The sequence below is a fragment of the Rana temporaria genome, chromosome 1, assembly GCF_905171775.1.
Source record: "Rana temporaria chromosome 1, aRanTem1.1, whole genome shotgun sequence".
In the NCBI taxonomy this organism is placed as follows: domain Eukaryota; kingdom Metazoa; phylum Chordata; class Amphibia; order Anura; family Ranidae; genus Rana; species Rana temporaria.
The window spans coordinates 21463844-21480288 of record NC_053489.1 but is presented as its reverse complement, the minus strand read 5'-3'; the positions used below and the strand labels follow the sequence as shown (position 1 = coordinate 21480288).

Genomic DNA, 16445 nt, shown 5'->3' with positions numbered 1-16445 from the left:
CGGAAACATTAAGGAAATCCAACGATTTGTCGGGTTTGCCAACTTTTACAGAAAATTTATAAGGAACTTCTCTAAGGTGATAGCTCCAATTACCCAGCTAACAAAGAAAGGGGTGCCCTTTGTGTGGTCATCTGAGGCACAGGCTGCTTTTGGAAAGTTAAAAACTCTTTTTACTTCTGCACCAGTATTGGTACATCCCAATCCTGAATTACCTTTTATAGTGGAAGTGGATGCTTCAAACTCTGCCGTGGGAGCTATCCTCTCCCAACGACATGGGGAAAAGATGCAGCTACATCCTTGTGCTTACTTTTCTCGTTTAATGTCTTCAGCCGAAAGAAATTATGACATTGAGAATAAGGAGTTGCTAGCAATTAAAGAAGCATTTTCTGAATGGAGGCATTTGCTGGAAGGCGCTAAGCATCCTGTAACCGTTCTCACAGATCATAAGAATCTGGAATTCATTCATTCTGCCAAGAGATTGTCTTCTAGACAAGCACGTTGGTCATTGTTCTTTTCCAGGTTCAATTTTATTATCTCATATCGACCTGGGTCAAGGAATGGTAAGGCTGATGCCTTATCACGAATGTTGTCTGGGCCTCTCCAGGAAGACAACTCTGAATACACAGTCCTGCCTCAAAAGAACTTTCTAGGTGTCACAAGTTCTAAAGCATTCTTGAGTCTTCTCAAGGAAGGGTACGAGAATGACCCACTCCTCAAAGATCCTCCTATGAACATCATCCTTCATTACAAGAATGGCTTCTGGACTCAAGCACATCGCCTCTATGTACCTGAAGTTGCTCGGGTTGAAGTCCTCAAGTTGGTTCATGACTCCAAACTTGCTGGACATTTTGGAGTTTCTAAGACGGAGGAACTTTTATCCCGTTCCTTTTGGTGGCCTGGGTACAAAAGAGATGTCAAAAGTAATGTAGCCTCGTGCCTCGTCTGTGCTCGCAATAAGACACCCCGAGCTTCTCCTTTGGGGTTGCACCAGCCACTCCCTGTCCCATCAAGACCATGGGGATCAATTTCTATGGACTTTGTGGTTGATTTACCCCCCTCTAAAGAAATGACCACTATCTTGGTTGTTATTGACCGCTTCACTAAGATGGCTCACTTCATACCAGTGAAGGGGGTACCCTCTGCAGAACAAACTGCAGAGTTGATGGTTCGAGACGTCTTTAGACTACATGGAATTCCAGAAGATGTAGTTTCTGACCGAGGAGTACAGTTCACTTCAAAATTTTGGAAAAGCTTTTGCTCAGCTTTAGGAGTAACAATTAATCTATCTTCTGCTTTTCATCCTCAGTCTAATGGTCAGACCGAGAGGACCAATCAAACGTTAGAGCAGTACCTCCGATGTTTTGTTAGTTATCTTCAGGATGACTGGGTGGACTATCTTCCTACAGCGGAGTTTGCTTATAACAATTCTAAACATAGCTCCACCTCTCAGACCCCTTTTTTCCTAAATACCGGGCTTCATCCAGCTTTTATCCCTGATCTCCCTATCTCAACTCCAATTCCTGCTGTTACCAACAGATTAACTGCTTTACAGGAGATCCAGGGAAAATTGATCGAGACTTTGAGGGAAGCTCAGGAAAGTTACAAGAAGGCTGCAGATAGACATCGCAGAGCACTTCCTACCTTTCATGTGGGTGATCAAGTTTGGTTATCTACTAAAAATCTGAAGGTTCATGTTCCATCTGCAAAGTTGGGACAAAAGTTTGTGGGACCTTTCCAGATCTTGGCCCAGATCAACCCAGTTGCCTTTCGCCTAAAACTTCCAGCAAGTATGAAGATTCACCCTGTGTTTCACATTTCGCTACTTAAACCTTTTCACGAAAATACTTTTTCTGGAAGAACACTTCCACCCCCTCCACCTGTTGAGGTACAGGGTGAAGAAGAATACGTGGTGGAGAAAATTCCTGATTTCAGGATCTATAGGAACAAATTGCAATATCTGGTTCAATGGGAAGGATACGGGACAGAAGTATCATGCTCCTAGATTAACAAGAGAATTCCACCAGAGGTTCCCTCACAAACCAGGCCTTAAGACGTCCAGTGGACGTCCTGGGAGGAGGGGAGTACTGTCAGGACCTGGATTTGGGACCTCAGCTGTGTCTGGCAGTGAACCTTCTCACTGAGCTATCTGGGATGCTGGACAGCTCCCTGTCTTATCTGCTGGACAAACCCATCTAATCCATTGAACATTCCTGCCTTGTGTCTTGATTGTCTTGAACCTTGAACCCCTTGCTCCTCCCACGAACTTCCTGATATAAGCCATGTCTCTGCACTTCCTCCTTGCCAGAATATTGTGCTATCTCCAGCCTGTATCTTGCTCCTGTCTTCCCTGCTGCCTTCCATATTTGATACTATTCGTTATCGACCCTTGGCTTGTTATCGACTACGCTTCTGCCTGATCCCAACCTACAAATACTCATTATCGACCCCTTGGCTTGTTATCGACTACGCTTCTGTTTGATCCTTACCTGCTTATCTGCTATTGTACCCCGGCTTTCTCACCTCCTGGTGGGGCAATCCTGAGGACCGCGACCTGGCACTAACACGCAGCAAAATCCATCTTCACCTTCAGAAGCTCTGGTGAACACCGGTTAGCGCTTAGATTCCGCACCTCAGGTGACCCAGTGTCATCAGCCAGGGTGACCTGCTCTGCTGCTATAGCTACTGGCCTCTGAGCCTGACCCCAGACCGTGACACAAGGGCACAATCAAAAACTGGCAAAGTATTGTAAGGCACTAACAATGAAATAATCCTTCAGACCATCCCTGGTCAGCAGCATGTCCTGGACTAGATTCATGAGCAAGGTGCCACAGATCCATCAAAGTGGCCCAGACTTCAGAAAGCAAATCAGTCAGTCCATTACATGTCCCCTGGAGGGCGTGGAGCATGGGGCAGGAGTTCCGGCTTGTGAGCCACCTCCCCAACCATGTTTTGGTTTCTTGGACCTTTGTTTATCCGGTGTAGAGAAGGGGGAATCAGGTGGGCTCCTAGGCAGTGGCGGAAGAGCATACTCCTGGTACCATTCAGGGAGATCCAGCATCTCCAAATTTAGTGCCTCACAGACGCCTGGTAAATCGTCCGGCGACAGCAAGATGTGTTGTTTGCCTGCAAGTGTGACGACTAAGGCAAAGAGGAAGCGCCAGGTATATTTTATGTCCTTCCTCCTGAGTTGTTCCAGCAGGGGGCGCAGTGCCCTACGATTTCTCAGTGTGATTTGTGATAGATCCTGGAACAACGTAATATGCGCGCCATTGAAAACGATATGCTTGTTACCGCGTGCCTTCCGCATTATATCTTCCTTAAGTGGAAAGCTCTGGAGACAACAAATAATGTCCCTAGGTGGAGCATCATCCGGGCCCCTAGCCCTGAGAGCCATGTTGGCTCTGACAAAGTCAATCACAGTGTGATTGCTCTCAACCGACTCTGGTATCCCCCTCACTCTAATGTTACATCTACGGCCACGATTGTCCAAATCCTCTAAGTGGTGGTTCATTTCAATAAAGTGAGAAGCATGAGTGTCCACCACCTTTTCTAGCCTGTGTATAGCTCTATCTCTCTGCTTCCCCTTCACTTCCACAGCCTCCATTTTGTCTGATAGGACCAGCAGGTTGGACTTCAGTTCCGTTATCGCCGCCGAGAACATGGCCTTAATGTCAGCCACAATGACCGACATGTCTGCAAAGGTAAGTGGCTTGTTGAAGCGAGAGCGGCTCCTACCTGAGTCCTCGGCTGTGTATTGCAAGTCCTCGCTGAAGTCATCTATATCCGGCTGGGACCGCGCCATCTTGGAACTCGCCACGTTGTTCCCAGAGCCCTTGAAGAGTTCAGAGATGCTTCGGGAGAAGGAGGCGACTGAACTATGGTGGAGTCTGGTGTGCGGGGGTCTGGTGGTTCACTCTGCCCATTTCTAGGGTCCGGTGAGCAAAAGAAAAACTGTCGGCTGTGTCTGATCACGGAGCTCTCTCAATGTGCGTCCATCCCGGTCGCCAGTTAAGCCACACCCTTGCAACATATACTTTTTAACTCTCGAACAGTCAGAATAAGGAAATACATCTAAATAGAAAAATCCCAAGAAATGCAGTTCTTTGCAGATAGGTACTCCAAGATGGACTCAGGTAAAGAGTGATAGGCGCACACATCCAAATTATTGTGACTCCATAAAAAAAACCACCGCAAATCCACCACCAGAAAGGGTGCACTCTTACCAGTTGACAGACCAGATTAGCCTGTGGCTTAAACCTAGCCGGGGCCTTTTCCTCACAATGATTATAGGCAAAGGTCCTTACCACTCCACTGGAAGGGCTGGATACATGGGGTCACCGCTGAACAATGTTTTCCCCACCAGCAAGATGATAGCTCAAAGCTGGCGATGTGTCAGAGGCAAGATGTGCCTGTCAAGTATTCCAATCGGCAACACTCCAATAGGGATAAGCACGATCAATGGATTCCCAGTAGACCAACAATCATACCCTTGAGGAGGCATATGGGAGCCGAGACACAGTGAGAGAAGAGCCTAGGCTTCACCTTCAGGCGGAAAAGGCTGCACCGACGGGCACTGATAAGGTAGCACCGTTGGACACCGATGAAGTGGCACCAATGAGGTGGAACTGATGGGCACTGATAGGTGGCACTGATGGGCAAAGGACCTGGCAGGCCACAGGAAAAGATGGGGGGCGAGAGAGCGCCCCCCCTCCTGAACCGTACCAGGCCACATGCCCTCAACATTGGGAGGATGCTTTGGGTGTCTGTGACCCCTCAAAGCATCATGTCCCCATCAACAAGGGCCTCATCCCCACCACTTTTGCCCAGTGGTTGTGGGGGTCTGCGGACGGGGAGCTTATCGGAATCTGGAAGACCCCTTTAACAAAGGGGACCCCCAGATACCAGCCCCCCCCTATGTGAATTGGTAATGGGATACATTGTACCTCTACCATTTCACAAAGAAAGTGTTATGCCGTTATGTACACATGATCATTTTTCGGCATGAAAAAAACTTTGTTTTAAAAAAATGTAATTTAAAATGATCGTGTGTGGGCTTCACATCATTTTTCGGCTTCTGAAAATCGCCAATTTTTTTCCCAGAGCATGCTGCATTTTTTTAACGACGTTTTAAAAGATGTCGTTTTTCAGGTATTAAAAAAATGATCGTGTGTGGGCTAAAACGACGGTAAAAACCCGCGCATGCTTAGAAGCAAGTTATGAGATAGGAGCGCTCGTTCTGGTAAAACTAGCGTTCGTAATGGAGTAAGCACATTCATCACGCTGTAACAAACAGAAAAGCGCAAATCGTCTTTTACTAACACGGAATCAGCTAAAGCAGCCACAAGGGTGGCGTCATCCGCATGGAACTTCCCCTTTATAGTGCCGTTGTACGTGTTGTACGTCACCGCGCTTTGCTAGAGCATTTTGAAAAAACTATGGTGTGTGGGCAATGTCGTTTTAATGATGAAGTTGGAAAAACTTTGTTTTTTCTAAATGCCGAAAAACATTTGGCCTAATCCTCAAAAACCCGGCGCAACGTAACTTTTGGCATTTAAGTAACACTGCCGCAAAATCTCTACCTAAGTGCCTGATCCACAAAGCACTTACCTAGAAATTTTGAGCGGTGTAACTTAAATCCGTCCGGCGCAAGGCGTTCCTAATTTAATGGGGCAAGTCCCATTTAAATTAGGCGCGCTCCCGCGCCGGACGTACTGCGCATGCTCCCGACGTCATTTTCCCGACGTGCTTTGCGCGGTTTTACGTTGCGCCTGGTTTTGAGAATCGCGACGGGCGTAAAAAAAAAAAACGAGTTGCGGCGGGAAAAAATAAAATAAAAAAAAGACAGCGACACGGGATAGAAGGGTCTACTTTTACAAGGTGTAAACAGTTTAGGCCTTGTAAAAGCAGCCCTAATATTGCAACGGCAAACTAATACTTACGGAGAAAAAAAGAAGCTTAAAAGCTTTGTGGATCTCCATAAGTGCTAATTTGCATACCCGAAGCAGCATTTCGACGAGAAATCCCCCAGCGGCGGATGCGGTACTGCATCCTAAGATCCGACAGTGTAAGTCCCTTACACATGTCGGATCTTCTGCCTATCTATGTGAAACTGATTCTGTGGATCAGTTCCATAGATAGAAACAGGGATACGACGGCGTATCAGTAGATACGCCGGCGTATCCCTTTTGTGGATTACCCCCATTGTTTTTTTTTCATGCCGAAAAATTATCGTGTGTACGCGGCATAACAATTGTAAAAAAAAAAGACAGACACCGTTGGGAAAGTCCTTTATTAAAATAAAAAAATAAAAAAGATTCCAGAGGTGGTAATCCACTCTCGGTCTCCGCTCCAACGCTATGGGTATCCTGCAATGGGTAATCTCCTCTCTGCCGGGGTCCAGCGATGAGCTGCGCTGCGGATATCTCATCGCTGGATCCTGGACCTGGATGAAGAGAAGATCTTCTCATCGCTGGACCCCGGCGGAGAGGAGATCACCCATCGCAGGATACCGACAGCGTTGGAGCGAAGACTGAGAGTGGATTACCACCTCTGGAATTTTTTTTTTTTTTTTTTTAATGAAGGACTTTCCCAACGGTGTCTGTTTATTTATTTACAATTGTTACACTTTCTTTGCTAAATGGTAGGGGTACAATGTACCCCTTTACCAATTCACATAGGGGGGGCAGGGTCTGGGGGTCCCCTTTGTTAAAGGGGTCTTCCAGATTCCGATAAGCCTCCCGCCCGCAGACCCCCACAACCACCGGGCAAGAGTTGTGGGGATGAGGCCCTTGGGGACATGGTGCTTTGAGGGGGCCACAGACCACCAAAGCATCCTCCCAATGTTAAGGGCATGTGGCGTGGTACGGTTCAGGAGGGGGTGCTCTCTCGTCCCCCCCTCTTTTCCTGCGGCCTGCCAGGTTACGTGCTTGGATGAAGGGTCTGGTGTGGATTTTTGGGGGGAACTTCACACCATTTTTTAAAAAATTTGGGGTGCAGTTCCCCTTAATATCCATACCAGACCTGAAGGGCCTGGTAATTGAATTTTCTTTTTATGAATGACTTTTCTCTGTATTGCCGGGAGCGGACAATTCATTATAGCCGTGAGTGATTTTAAATGACTTTTTTCCTTCAGAAACTACGCTTTGTGCAGAGACAGTTCTAAGCACAGGAAACGAGCGCTACTTCACAGGCATACTATACACCCCCCAGGTACAAATTTTAAAGGAATATTTCGCTTTTATTGTTTCACTGTAAGCATTATTAAAATCACTGCTCCTGAAAAAACAGCCATTTTTAAAACGTTTTTTTGCATTGATACATGTCCCTGGGACAGGACCTGGGTCCCCAAACACTTTTTAGGACAATAACTTGCATATTAGCCTTTAAAATTAGCACTTTAGATTTCAAACATTCAAGTCCCATAGACCTTAACGGGGTTCTAAATTTCACACAAACTTTTGGTCTGTTTGCAGGTTCTGGTGCGAACCGAACGGGGGGGTGTTCGGGCTCATCCCTAATGCAGCGTCTGTGCCCATCATATGCAGCCTCTGTACCCATCATATGCAGCCTCTTACCCATAAAATGCAGCCACTGTGCCCATCATATGCAGCCACTGTGACCCCCTCTCAGCCTACTCACTGTCTGACCGGCACTTACCCCATCTTGGTGGCGGGTCAGGCAGCAGGTAATGGTGGTGAGCTGTGTGACATGCAGTGGGTCGGGGACGAATGCTCCTGTATCCTCCATGGTTTCCGCATGTCTCTTCTTTCGTTCCGCTAGGTGTCCAATAGGAATGTCTGCACCTTCGACCAATCAGGTAACAGGTATTAGACCTGCGCTTTCTGATTGGAGGAGAGGTGGTTTATTGTTAGAAAAGCAAAAATTAATTTGCTTTTCTAAAACATCAGGGTGGACTCCAAGCGCAATATTTTGCGCTCTAAGTCCACCTTTTTTTAAGCCTATTAGATCTTGTGGCTCTAATCAGGTGCTTAAAAAAAATACCCCCGCCGCTGTAATTCAGGCGTCCTGCATCCGAAAAGAGCTGGACGCCTGAATAGGGGTTGGCTACAGCGTCCATGGATAGATTCATGCAATGCATGAATCTATCCATTCTACATATAGAGGGTGGCTGGCGGGAGGGGGCGGCGCCCATGTGCCCTTAATGATTGGACCACTACTGGCGCTATATGAATCCTGTATAACATTTTATTACAGCTCAAAATGTTTGGTCAAAGTACTACTTTAAAAAACCTTCTAATGCCGCATACACATGGTCGGAAATGTAGTGGGAAAAAGTCAGATGGGAGTTTTCCATGAAATATTCTGAATGTGTGTGTGCCCCATCGGACTTTTTCTGTCGGAATTTCCAACGGACTTTAGATAGAGAGCAGGTTCTCTATTTTTCCGTTGTGCACGGTCAAAAGTCAGACCGTGTGTATGCGGCATTACATTTATATACAAAAAATAATTGACAGAAGGTGGCGCTATACTGTTTTACCTGCTTAAATCTGTTAATATTAAAACTACGATTGATCTTGGTGAAATAATGTATAGCTTCAGCCATCGCTTCTACCGCAAAATACACTTGTAAAGATTCTCCGTAAAGCGTTTGTCTGCCAGACATTGAAAGAGTGAATCTTATTAGCGTTTGACTAGAAGTGGTAAAATTTTGGAAATAAATATTCTTTCCATTTTGAGTTGATGTTATATTGTATGATGTAACGATCAGATCATCCAACAAAAGCTGAACTTGTGGACGTTTTGACAATAAATCGTCATCAAATAGACTTGTATTTCTAAGAATTTGTAGATCAAAAAACTTGAAATGCAAAGATGTTATAAAACTTAGGTAAAAAGTTATTGACTTGATTTTCTCTGAAGTCCAGGCTGGGGGGAGGATAAGTATAAAGTTTTTGTTGATCTGAGAGTATTCAATAATGTATGTTTGAGCATTGCTTGTGAAGGAACCACAAAGTATTAGAACTTTACAATTTATTTTATGAAGTGTGTCCGTCCACTGATCCATTGCAGCATAATTTACAGTTATTCTTTTTTCAAAAGCCACACAAATCTCCTGGGAAGCCAAATGTCTCTTCAGAATTTGTGCCTCCGTCTCTCCGGTATCATCATCTGAGAAAAGTATTCCAACCCAATTCCAGCCAAAATGTTTCACTAGTTTGGCAATCCCAAAATAACAGACATGATCATTCTGAACGGTCCTGAATACATGTGGGTAAAGGAGTCTGTCACTTAATGAGTAATCGGTGGCTCCGTAGCTGACCTGAAAAAGAAGAATATTAAAGCGTAACTCCACTTTTGCTGAGAAAAAAAACATTCTCCTCTGGGTGATTGATGTACATTACAAGGATTATTACAATTTGTTGCAGATTTCCACCTTTTGTTATTCTGAAGAAATCCATGTGTGTGTAGCGCCTGGTTACTTCAAAGTACCGGTGCTATTTAAATTTGGAGGGAGATCAGAGTGTTAGTTAAACTCTGATCTGGTTAATGTGTTCAAATATAGGTCTCTGTCTCAGCTTGGCTGTGCTGTGGGCTGTCTGTTGTTGCTGGGGTGCTCTTCCCACCCCAGGACAGTAGGTGGCAGCAATAGAGTCAAGGTTTGGGTGCTCTTCCCCAGCAGACAATCAGGAGGGTTGACCACGGCATCCCGGCGTTAAGGCCTACCGGGCCAGGGTGTGCGTGCCCCAGTGGTCGACTGGGTTCCCAATTCTGAAGATCCCAAGCGGTATAGCTGTTTGGTGGGGAGTCCATCTGAGGAGAGCCAATGAGAGGCTGGCGATCCAATAGGGTCTTGACAAACCACCGGGGATCGAGGTATCTGGACACTGAGAGGCTGGTCACCTGTCAGTCGGTACCTGAAAGCAACTTGAAGGAGATCCAAATGTAATTCTACCGAGGAGGTTCATCTCCGTAACTACAATCGGGAGGGTCTGTGACAGAGACTTTTCCCAAAATGTTCCAGTTCACTCCAGGAGGGTCAGTGGCGCAGACTTTTCCTTAAAGGTTTGAGTGATACTCTGTCTGCCAGGTCAGCGAGAGAGGCCTGACCAGGTACGCTATTCCCACTCAAGCAGGAGTGGCGCAAGAAGTGTTGCACGTGGGAGCAGGATTGTTTCCCTATTGCTACGCCTGAATTTGCTATTCTTTTTCTCCTTTCAACTCTACCTTCCTCACCACAAGTTTTATTGTTTTTAAAAAGTACAGCAAAAGACACCTGTCGTGGACATTCCCTTACTACTGCTATATGCATCATACACCTCTAGGAATTCAGAGAGCCACGAGGTAAATGTGCCACCCAAAACAAACCAGCAGATCCTTTGGGGGTAGTGCTACATGTGTTTGTCTGTGCAATTGGTCTAATGGGAGTGGTTTCATAATTTTCTGTCAGGTGTGGAGCTGAAGAGCACCAATGAGGAAATCTGCTGGGCCTGTATCCCTTTAGACGTGTTCCTATTGGAAATATATCACCAAAAATACAATTTTTGTTGCAGGGGACGCCTGAAATCTGACTTGTATCTTAGGCAGACTTCTGGGAAAATTGGGGAGCCAATCACACAAGCAGGAAATTATGTTTCTGGGGGGGGGGGGTGGTCAGTACACACACTGTGTACAGAACAACTCCAGGTAGTCATATTGCTTTGCATTTATATAAAATTACAGTGGCATCAGATTGAAAAGGAAAGGTAATTTTCAATAACAGGGGGGGGGGGGGGGGGGGGGGTTTGGGTCCCTTGAGGACTGGGCCGAATTCTCAGTCGATAACCAGTACTATAGATAGAATGGACAGCACCTAAATGAGGAGGGTGCAGATCAGCTGGGAATGAAGATGGTCAAAAAGTTAAAGGGGTTATTAAACCAGGTAAGGGTCCAGAGGTAGAGATAGTCAGCGCGGAACATATTCCAGAGGGTAGTATTGGGGGCATTAGTGGTAGGGTAACCAGAGCACACAAACCAAAAGTAAGTATAGTAGCAAGTCCTTTTTGCAATCTCAGAACACCTATTAAGAGGATAGTATGCGACCGGTCTAAACTACGTGACATGTTCACCAATGCCAGGAGCCTGGTGGACAAGATGGGTGAACTAGAGATACTGTTGCACGAGGAGGATTTGGATTTTGTGGGAATTTCAGAGACCTGGTTCAACAGCTGTCATGATTGTCTGGCAACCATTCAAGGGTATACCCTTTATTGCAAGGATAGAGAGGGTAAAAAAAGGGGGAGGGGTGTGCCTATATATCAAGAATAATGTACAAGTGAATGTGAAAGATGATATCACTAAATGATCTAGGGAGGAGGTGGAATCCTTATGGGTAGAGATCCATAGGGATGAAGCTAAGGGGAAAAAAATACTGGTGTATGCTATAGGCCCCCTAAACTGAGGGAGGAGGGGGAGACAGATCTCCTATCACAATGGGAAGTGTTATCATAATGGGGGATTTTAATTATCCAGACATCGACTGGGCGTAGGGAACCACACATTTGTCTACGGCTCGCCAGTTCCTAAATGTCTTGCAGGACAATTTTAGATGGTAGATGCACCAACTAGAAATAAAGTGTTACTGGATCTACTGATTACCAACAATACAGACCTGATCACGGATGTTGAAATACGGGACAATTTAGGTAACAGCGATCACAGATCAATTGGTTTTAGTATAAATTACACAAACATAAGAGGAATACAAAGACACTGAATTTCAAAAGAGTCAACTTCCCTAAATTATGAATCTTGCTAGAATGCATGAATTGGGATAAAATCTCAGGAACAAAGAACATGGAGGAGAGATGAGTTTGCTTTAAGAGAATATTAAATAAGGGCATGAGCAAATGCATCCCATTGGGTAATACATTTAAAACAGCGAGCAAAAGTCCTGGATGGCTTAACTCCAATGTAAAAATGCATATAAAAGCAAAAGAGAAGGCCTTCAAAAAATACAAGGTTGAGAGATTATCATCAGCATTCAGACTTTATAGAGAATGCAACAATAAATGTAAGGGTGCAATTAGGGTGGCTAAGATAGAACATGAAAGACACATAGTGGAGGAGAGCAAAAAAAAAAAACAAGACATTTTTTAAGTATGTAAACAGTAAAAAAGGGAGGACAGACCATATTTGCCCCATAAATAATGAAAAAATACATCTGGTTTCAAAGGATGGGGAGATGGCGAGGGCATTTAATTTATTTTTCTCCTCAGTCTTTACGAGGGAATCAGGACCTTCAGTAACCAGAACTGCAGTGTTTGTCCTCATGACACATCACAGGAAGCACCTCCATGGGTAACAGAGGACAGATTTAAAGCGGGGGTTCACCCTAAAAAACAATTTCTAACATTACATCCAGCATACTAACGACATTTACAGTATGCAGGTCTTTTTTTTTTTTCGCCGTACATACCGTTATATTGCGATTTTCTCCCCGGCTTCCGGGTTCTGATTCCCGCGGGACTGGGCGTTCTTATCCCTGGGTTAGATGATTGACGTCTGGTGAAACAGTTCCCATGTCGCACAAGGCGCATCACTAGATTTCTGTAAATAGCTGAGCTGCGAGTCGGCGCTATACGGCGCCTGCGCCCACCGTGTAGAGCTGACTGCGCAGGCGCCGTATAGCGCCGACTCAGAGCTTGGCTATTCATGGAAATCTGGTGACGCGCCTTGTGCGACATGGAAACTGTTTCACCAGACGTCAATCATCTAACCCAGGGATAGGAACGCCCAGTCCCGCGTGAATCAGAACCCCGGAAGCCGGGGAGAAAATCGCAATATAACGGTATGTACGGCAAAAAAAAAGACCTGCATACTGTAAATGTCGTTAGTATGCTGGATGTAATGTTAGAATTTTTTTTTAGGGTGAACCCCCGCTTTAAAATTAAACTTGGGAAACTTAACATTAATAAATCACCGATACCAGATGACTTGCGCCGGAGGGAACTCAGTCAAGTAATTGCCAGACCATTGTTCCTAATTTTTACTGACAGTCTACTGACTGGAAAGGAACCAGCTGATTGTAAAAAAAGCCAATGTAGCACCAATATTTAAAAAGGGCCCAAAATACATCCCTGGGAATTACAGACTAATTAGCCTAACATCAATTGTATGTAAGCTCTTGGACCGGATGATAAGGGACTATATACAAGATTTTAGTAATGAGAACAGTATCATTAGCAGTAATCAGCATGGATTCATGAAGAATCGTTCTTGCCAAACCAATCTATTAACCTTCTATGAAGAGGTGAGCTGCCATCTAGATAAAGGAAGGTCTGTAGACGTGGTGTATCTGGATTTTGCAAAAGCATTTGACACAGATCCCCATAAACGTTTACTGTTCAAAATGGTCCTTTGGCATAGACCATAGGGTGAGTACATGGATTGAAAAGTATCTACAAGGGCGAGTTCAGAGGGTAGTTATAAATAGGGAGTACTCGGAATGGTCAGGGGTGGGTGGTGGGGTCCCAAGGGTTCTGTGCTGGGACCAATCCTGTTTAATTTGTTCATAAACGACCTGGAGGACGGGATAAGCAGTGCAATCTCTGTATTTGCTGACAATACTAAGCTCAGCAGGGAAATAACTTCTCCGCAGGATGTGGAAGATCTGAACAATTTATTGGGGTGGGCAACTACATAGCAAATGAGGTTCAATGTAGAAAAGTGTAAAATAATGCATTTGGGTGGCAAAAATACAAATGCAATCTATACACTGGGGGGGGGGGACCTCTGGGGGAATCTAGGATGGAAAAGGACCTGGGGGTCCTAGTAGATGATAGGCTCAGCAATGGCATGCAATGCCAAGCTGCTGCTAACAAAGCAAACAGAATATTGGCATGCATTAAAAAGGGGATTAACTCCAGAGATAAAACAAAAATTATTCCGTTCTACAAGACTCTGGTCCGGCCACACCTAGAGTATGCTGTCCAGTATTGGGCACCAGTCCTCAGGAAGGATGTACTGGAAATGGAGCGAGTACAAAGAAGGGCAACAAAGCTAATAAAGGGTCTGGAGGATATTAGTTATGAGGAAAGGTTGCAAGCACTGAACTTACTCTTTCTGGAGAAGAGATGCTTGGGATATGATTTCAATTTACAAATACCATACTGGTGACCTCACAATAAGGATAAAACCTTTTTGCGGAGTTTAACAAGACATGTGGCCACTCATTAAAATTCGAAGAAAAGAGGTTTAACCTTAAACTACGTAGAGGGTTCTTTACTGTAATGCCGCGTACAGACAGTCGTTTTATGCAATGTAAAAAAACAACGTTTTCTGTGAAGTAAAAAACGATGTTTTTGAAACTTCAATTTTCAAAAACGACGTGGCCTACACACCATCGTTTTTTCCCAATGCTCTAGCAAAGCGAGGTTACGTTCACCACGTTTTTTCCATTGAAGCTCGCTTCATAACTAGCTTCTGGGCATGTGCGGGTTCAAAAACGTTGTTTTAAACGTCGTTTTTTGCTACACACGGTCAACTTCTGTGACACAAAAAACGACGTTTTGAAAAACGACACATAAAATTGAAGCATGCTTCAATTTTTTTTGTCGTTTTTTACAAGACATAAAGCAACGTTTTCCCCCACACACGGTCAATGAAATTGACGTTTTTAAAAACTTAGTTTTTTTACATCGCATAAAACGACCGCCTGTGCGCGGCATAAGAGCGGCAAGGATGTGGAATTCTCTTCGGTGGTCTCAGTGGGGGGCACTGATGGTTTAAAAAAACTATGAGATAAGAACCTGAACGACCACAACATACAGGGATGTGCAAGGTAATACTGACATTTATTTTTCATTCATCATGGGACACAGAGCCATGTTAATTACTTAATGGGTTATAGCTTCCTCAATAGGTGATTGGACACTGGCACACCCAATGAAGACAAGTCCCCCTCTATATAACCCCTCCCATAAGGAGAGTACCTCAGTTTTTTTGCCAGTGTCTAAGGTGTTGGTCACGGTTAAAGATGTGCTAAGAAGAAAGCTCTACTGAAAGATCACTCCCAGGGTCAGTGACTTCATAAGCACACTTAATAATAGGTAAATGGAAAGCTGCCTCAGACAAGCTAACATAATTTACTTATAGTGATGGATGAACATCCGACGGGACGGTTCGCAAACATTAACCGCAAACGATCGCAAATGTCCGCGAACCGCAAGTTCGCGGCGGGCCCCATCGACTTTAATGGCAGGCGAATATCAAAAAACCTGCAGGTCATATTTGCAGCCACAAAATACTTACTAGCAGTGCACAAATAGTCCCACAATATGGACACTGACCTACCAGAAGTATTAAGTGAAAAACCGGATACATAAGTAAGTGCCGGCCATTACAGGCCCCAAAAATTAGCCGACAGGCATTCACCTGACAGCAAACAACTTTGTATTCTGTGGCTGGAGGTACATTAATCCATTCACCGGATACAGAAGTAAGTGTCGGCCATTACAGGTCCTAAAAATTAGCCCACAGGCGTTCACCTGACAGCAAACAACCTTGTATTCTGTGGTTGGTGGTACATTAGGCATTCAACAGATACAGAAGTAAGTGTCGGCCATTACAGGCCCCAAAAATTAGCCCACGGCCACAGGCGTTCACCGGACAGCAAACAACTTTGTATTCTGTGGCTGGTGGTACATTAGGCATTCAACGGATACAGAAGTAAGTGTCGGCCATTACAGGCCCCAAAAATTAGCCCACGGCCACAGGCGTTCACCGGACAGCAAACAACTTTGTATTCTGTGGCTGGTGGTACATTAGGCATTCAACGGATACATACGTAAGTAAGTGTGGGCCATTACAGGCCCCAAAAATTAGCCCATGGCCACAGGCGTTCACCGGACAGTAGGGATGAGCTTCGCGTTCGAGTCGAACCCATGTTCGACTCGAACATTGTATGTTTGATCATTCGTCGAAATACGAACGATACGGGACGTTCGCGCCAAATTCGAGTGGCGCGTCACGGTCCATAATTCACTACAGCATTGCTGGCTGATGATTGGCCAAGCATGCACTATGACCCGCATGCTTGGCCAATCACAGCGCCGTCAGTACAGAGAGCCGTAATTGGGCAAAGCCAGGGTGGCTTTGGCCAATTATGGCTCAGGGCTTTAGTATACGCCCCACACTATAAAAGGCCGCCTGCAGGTCGGCCTTGTGTAGTGTGTTGCCGCGGTGGTTAGAGATCAGTCCTAGAGAGAGAGGGCCGGATTCAGAAAGCACTTATGCCGACGTATCTACTGATACGCCGCGTCGCAAAGTTTAAATTTTACGTCGTTTGCGTAAGTGAATCGTGAATGGCGCTGGACGCCATTCACGTTCACTTTGAAGCAAATGACGTCCTTGCGACGTCATTTGCTGCAATGCACGTCGGGAAAGTTTCCAGACGGAGCATGCGCCCTACGCTCGGCGTGGGAACGCGCCTAATTTAAATGATTCTC

The 16445-nt window shown here is 45.2% G+C and overlaps 1 protein-coding gene across 1 annotated transcript in view; it reads right to left on the bottom strand.

Annotated features, from left to right (window-relative positions):
- The window catches only part of LOC120925126 (vomeronasal type-2 receptor 26-like), an 86856-nt gene that overhangs the window by 44046 nt on the left and 26365 nt on the right, over window positions 1–16445 (bottom strand). The window contains exon 3 of the mRNA XM_040336001.1: window positions 8498–9280. Coding sequence (XP_040191935.1) covers window positions 8498–9280 — 783 coding nt within the window. The remainder of the gene's footprint in view (window positions 1–8497; window positions 9281–16445) is intronic.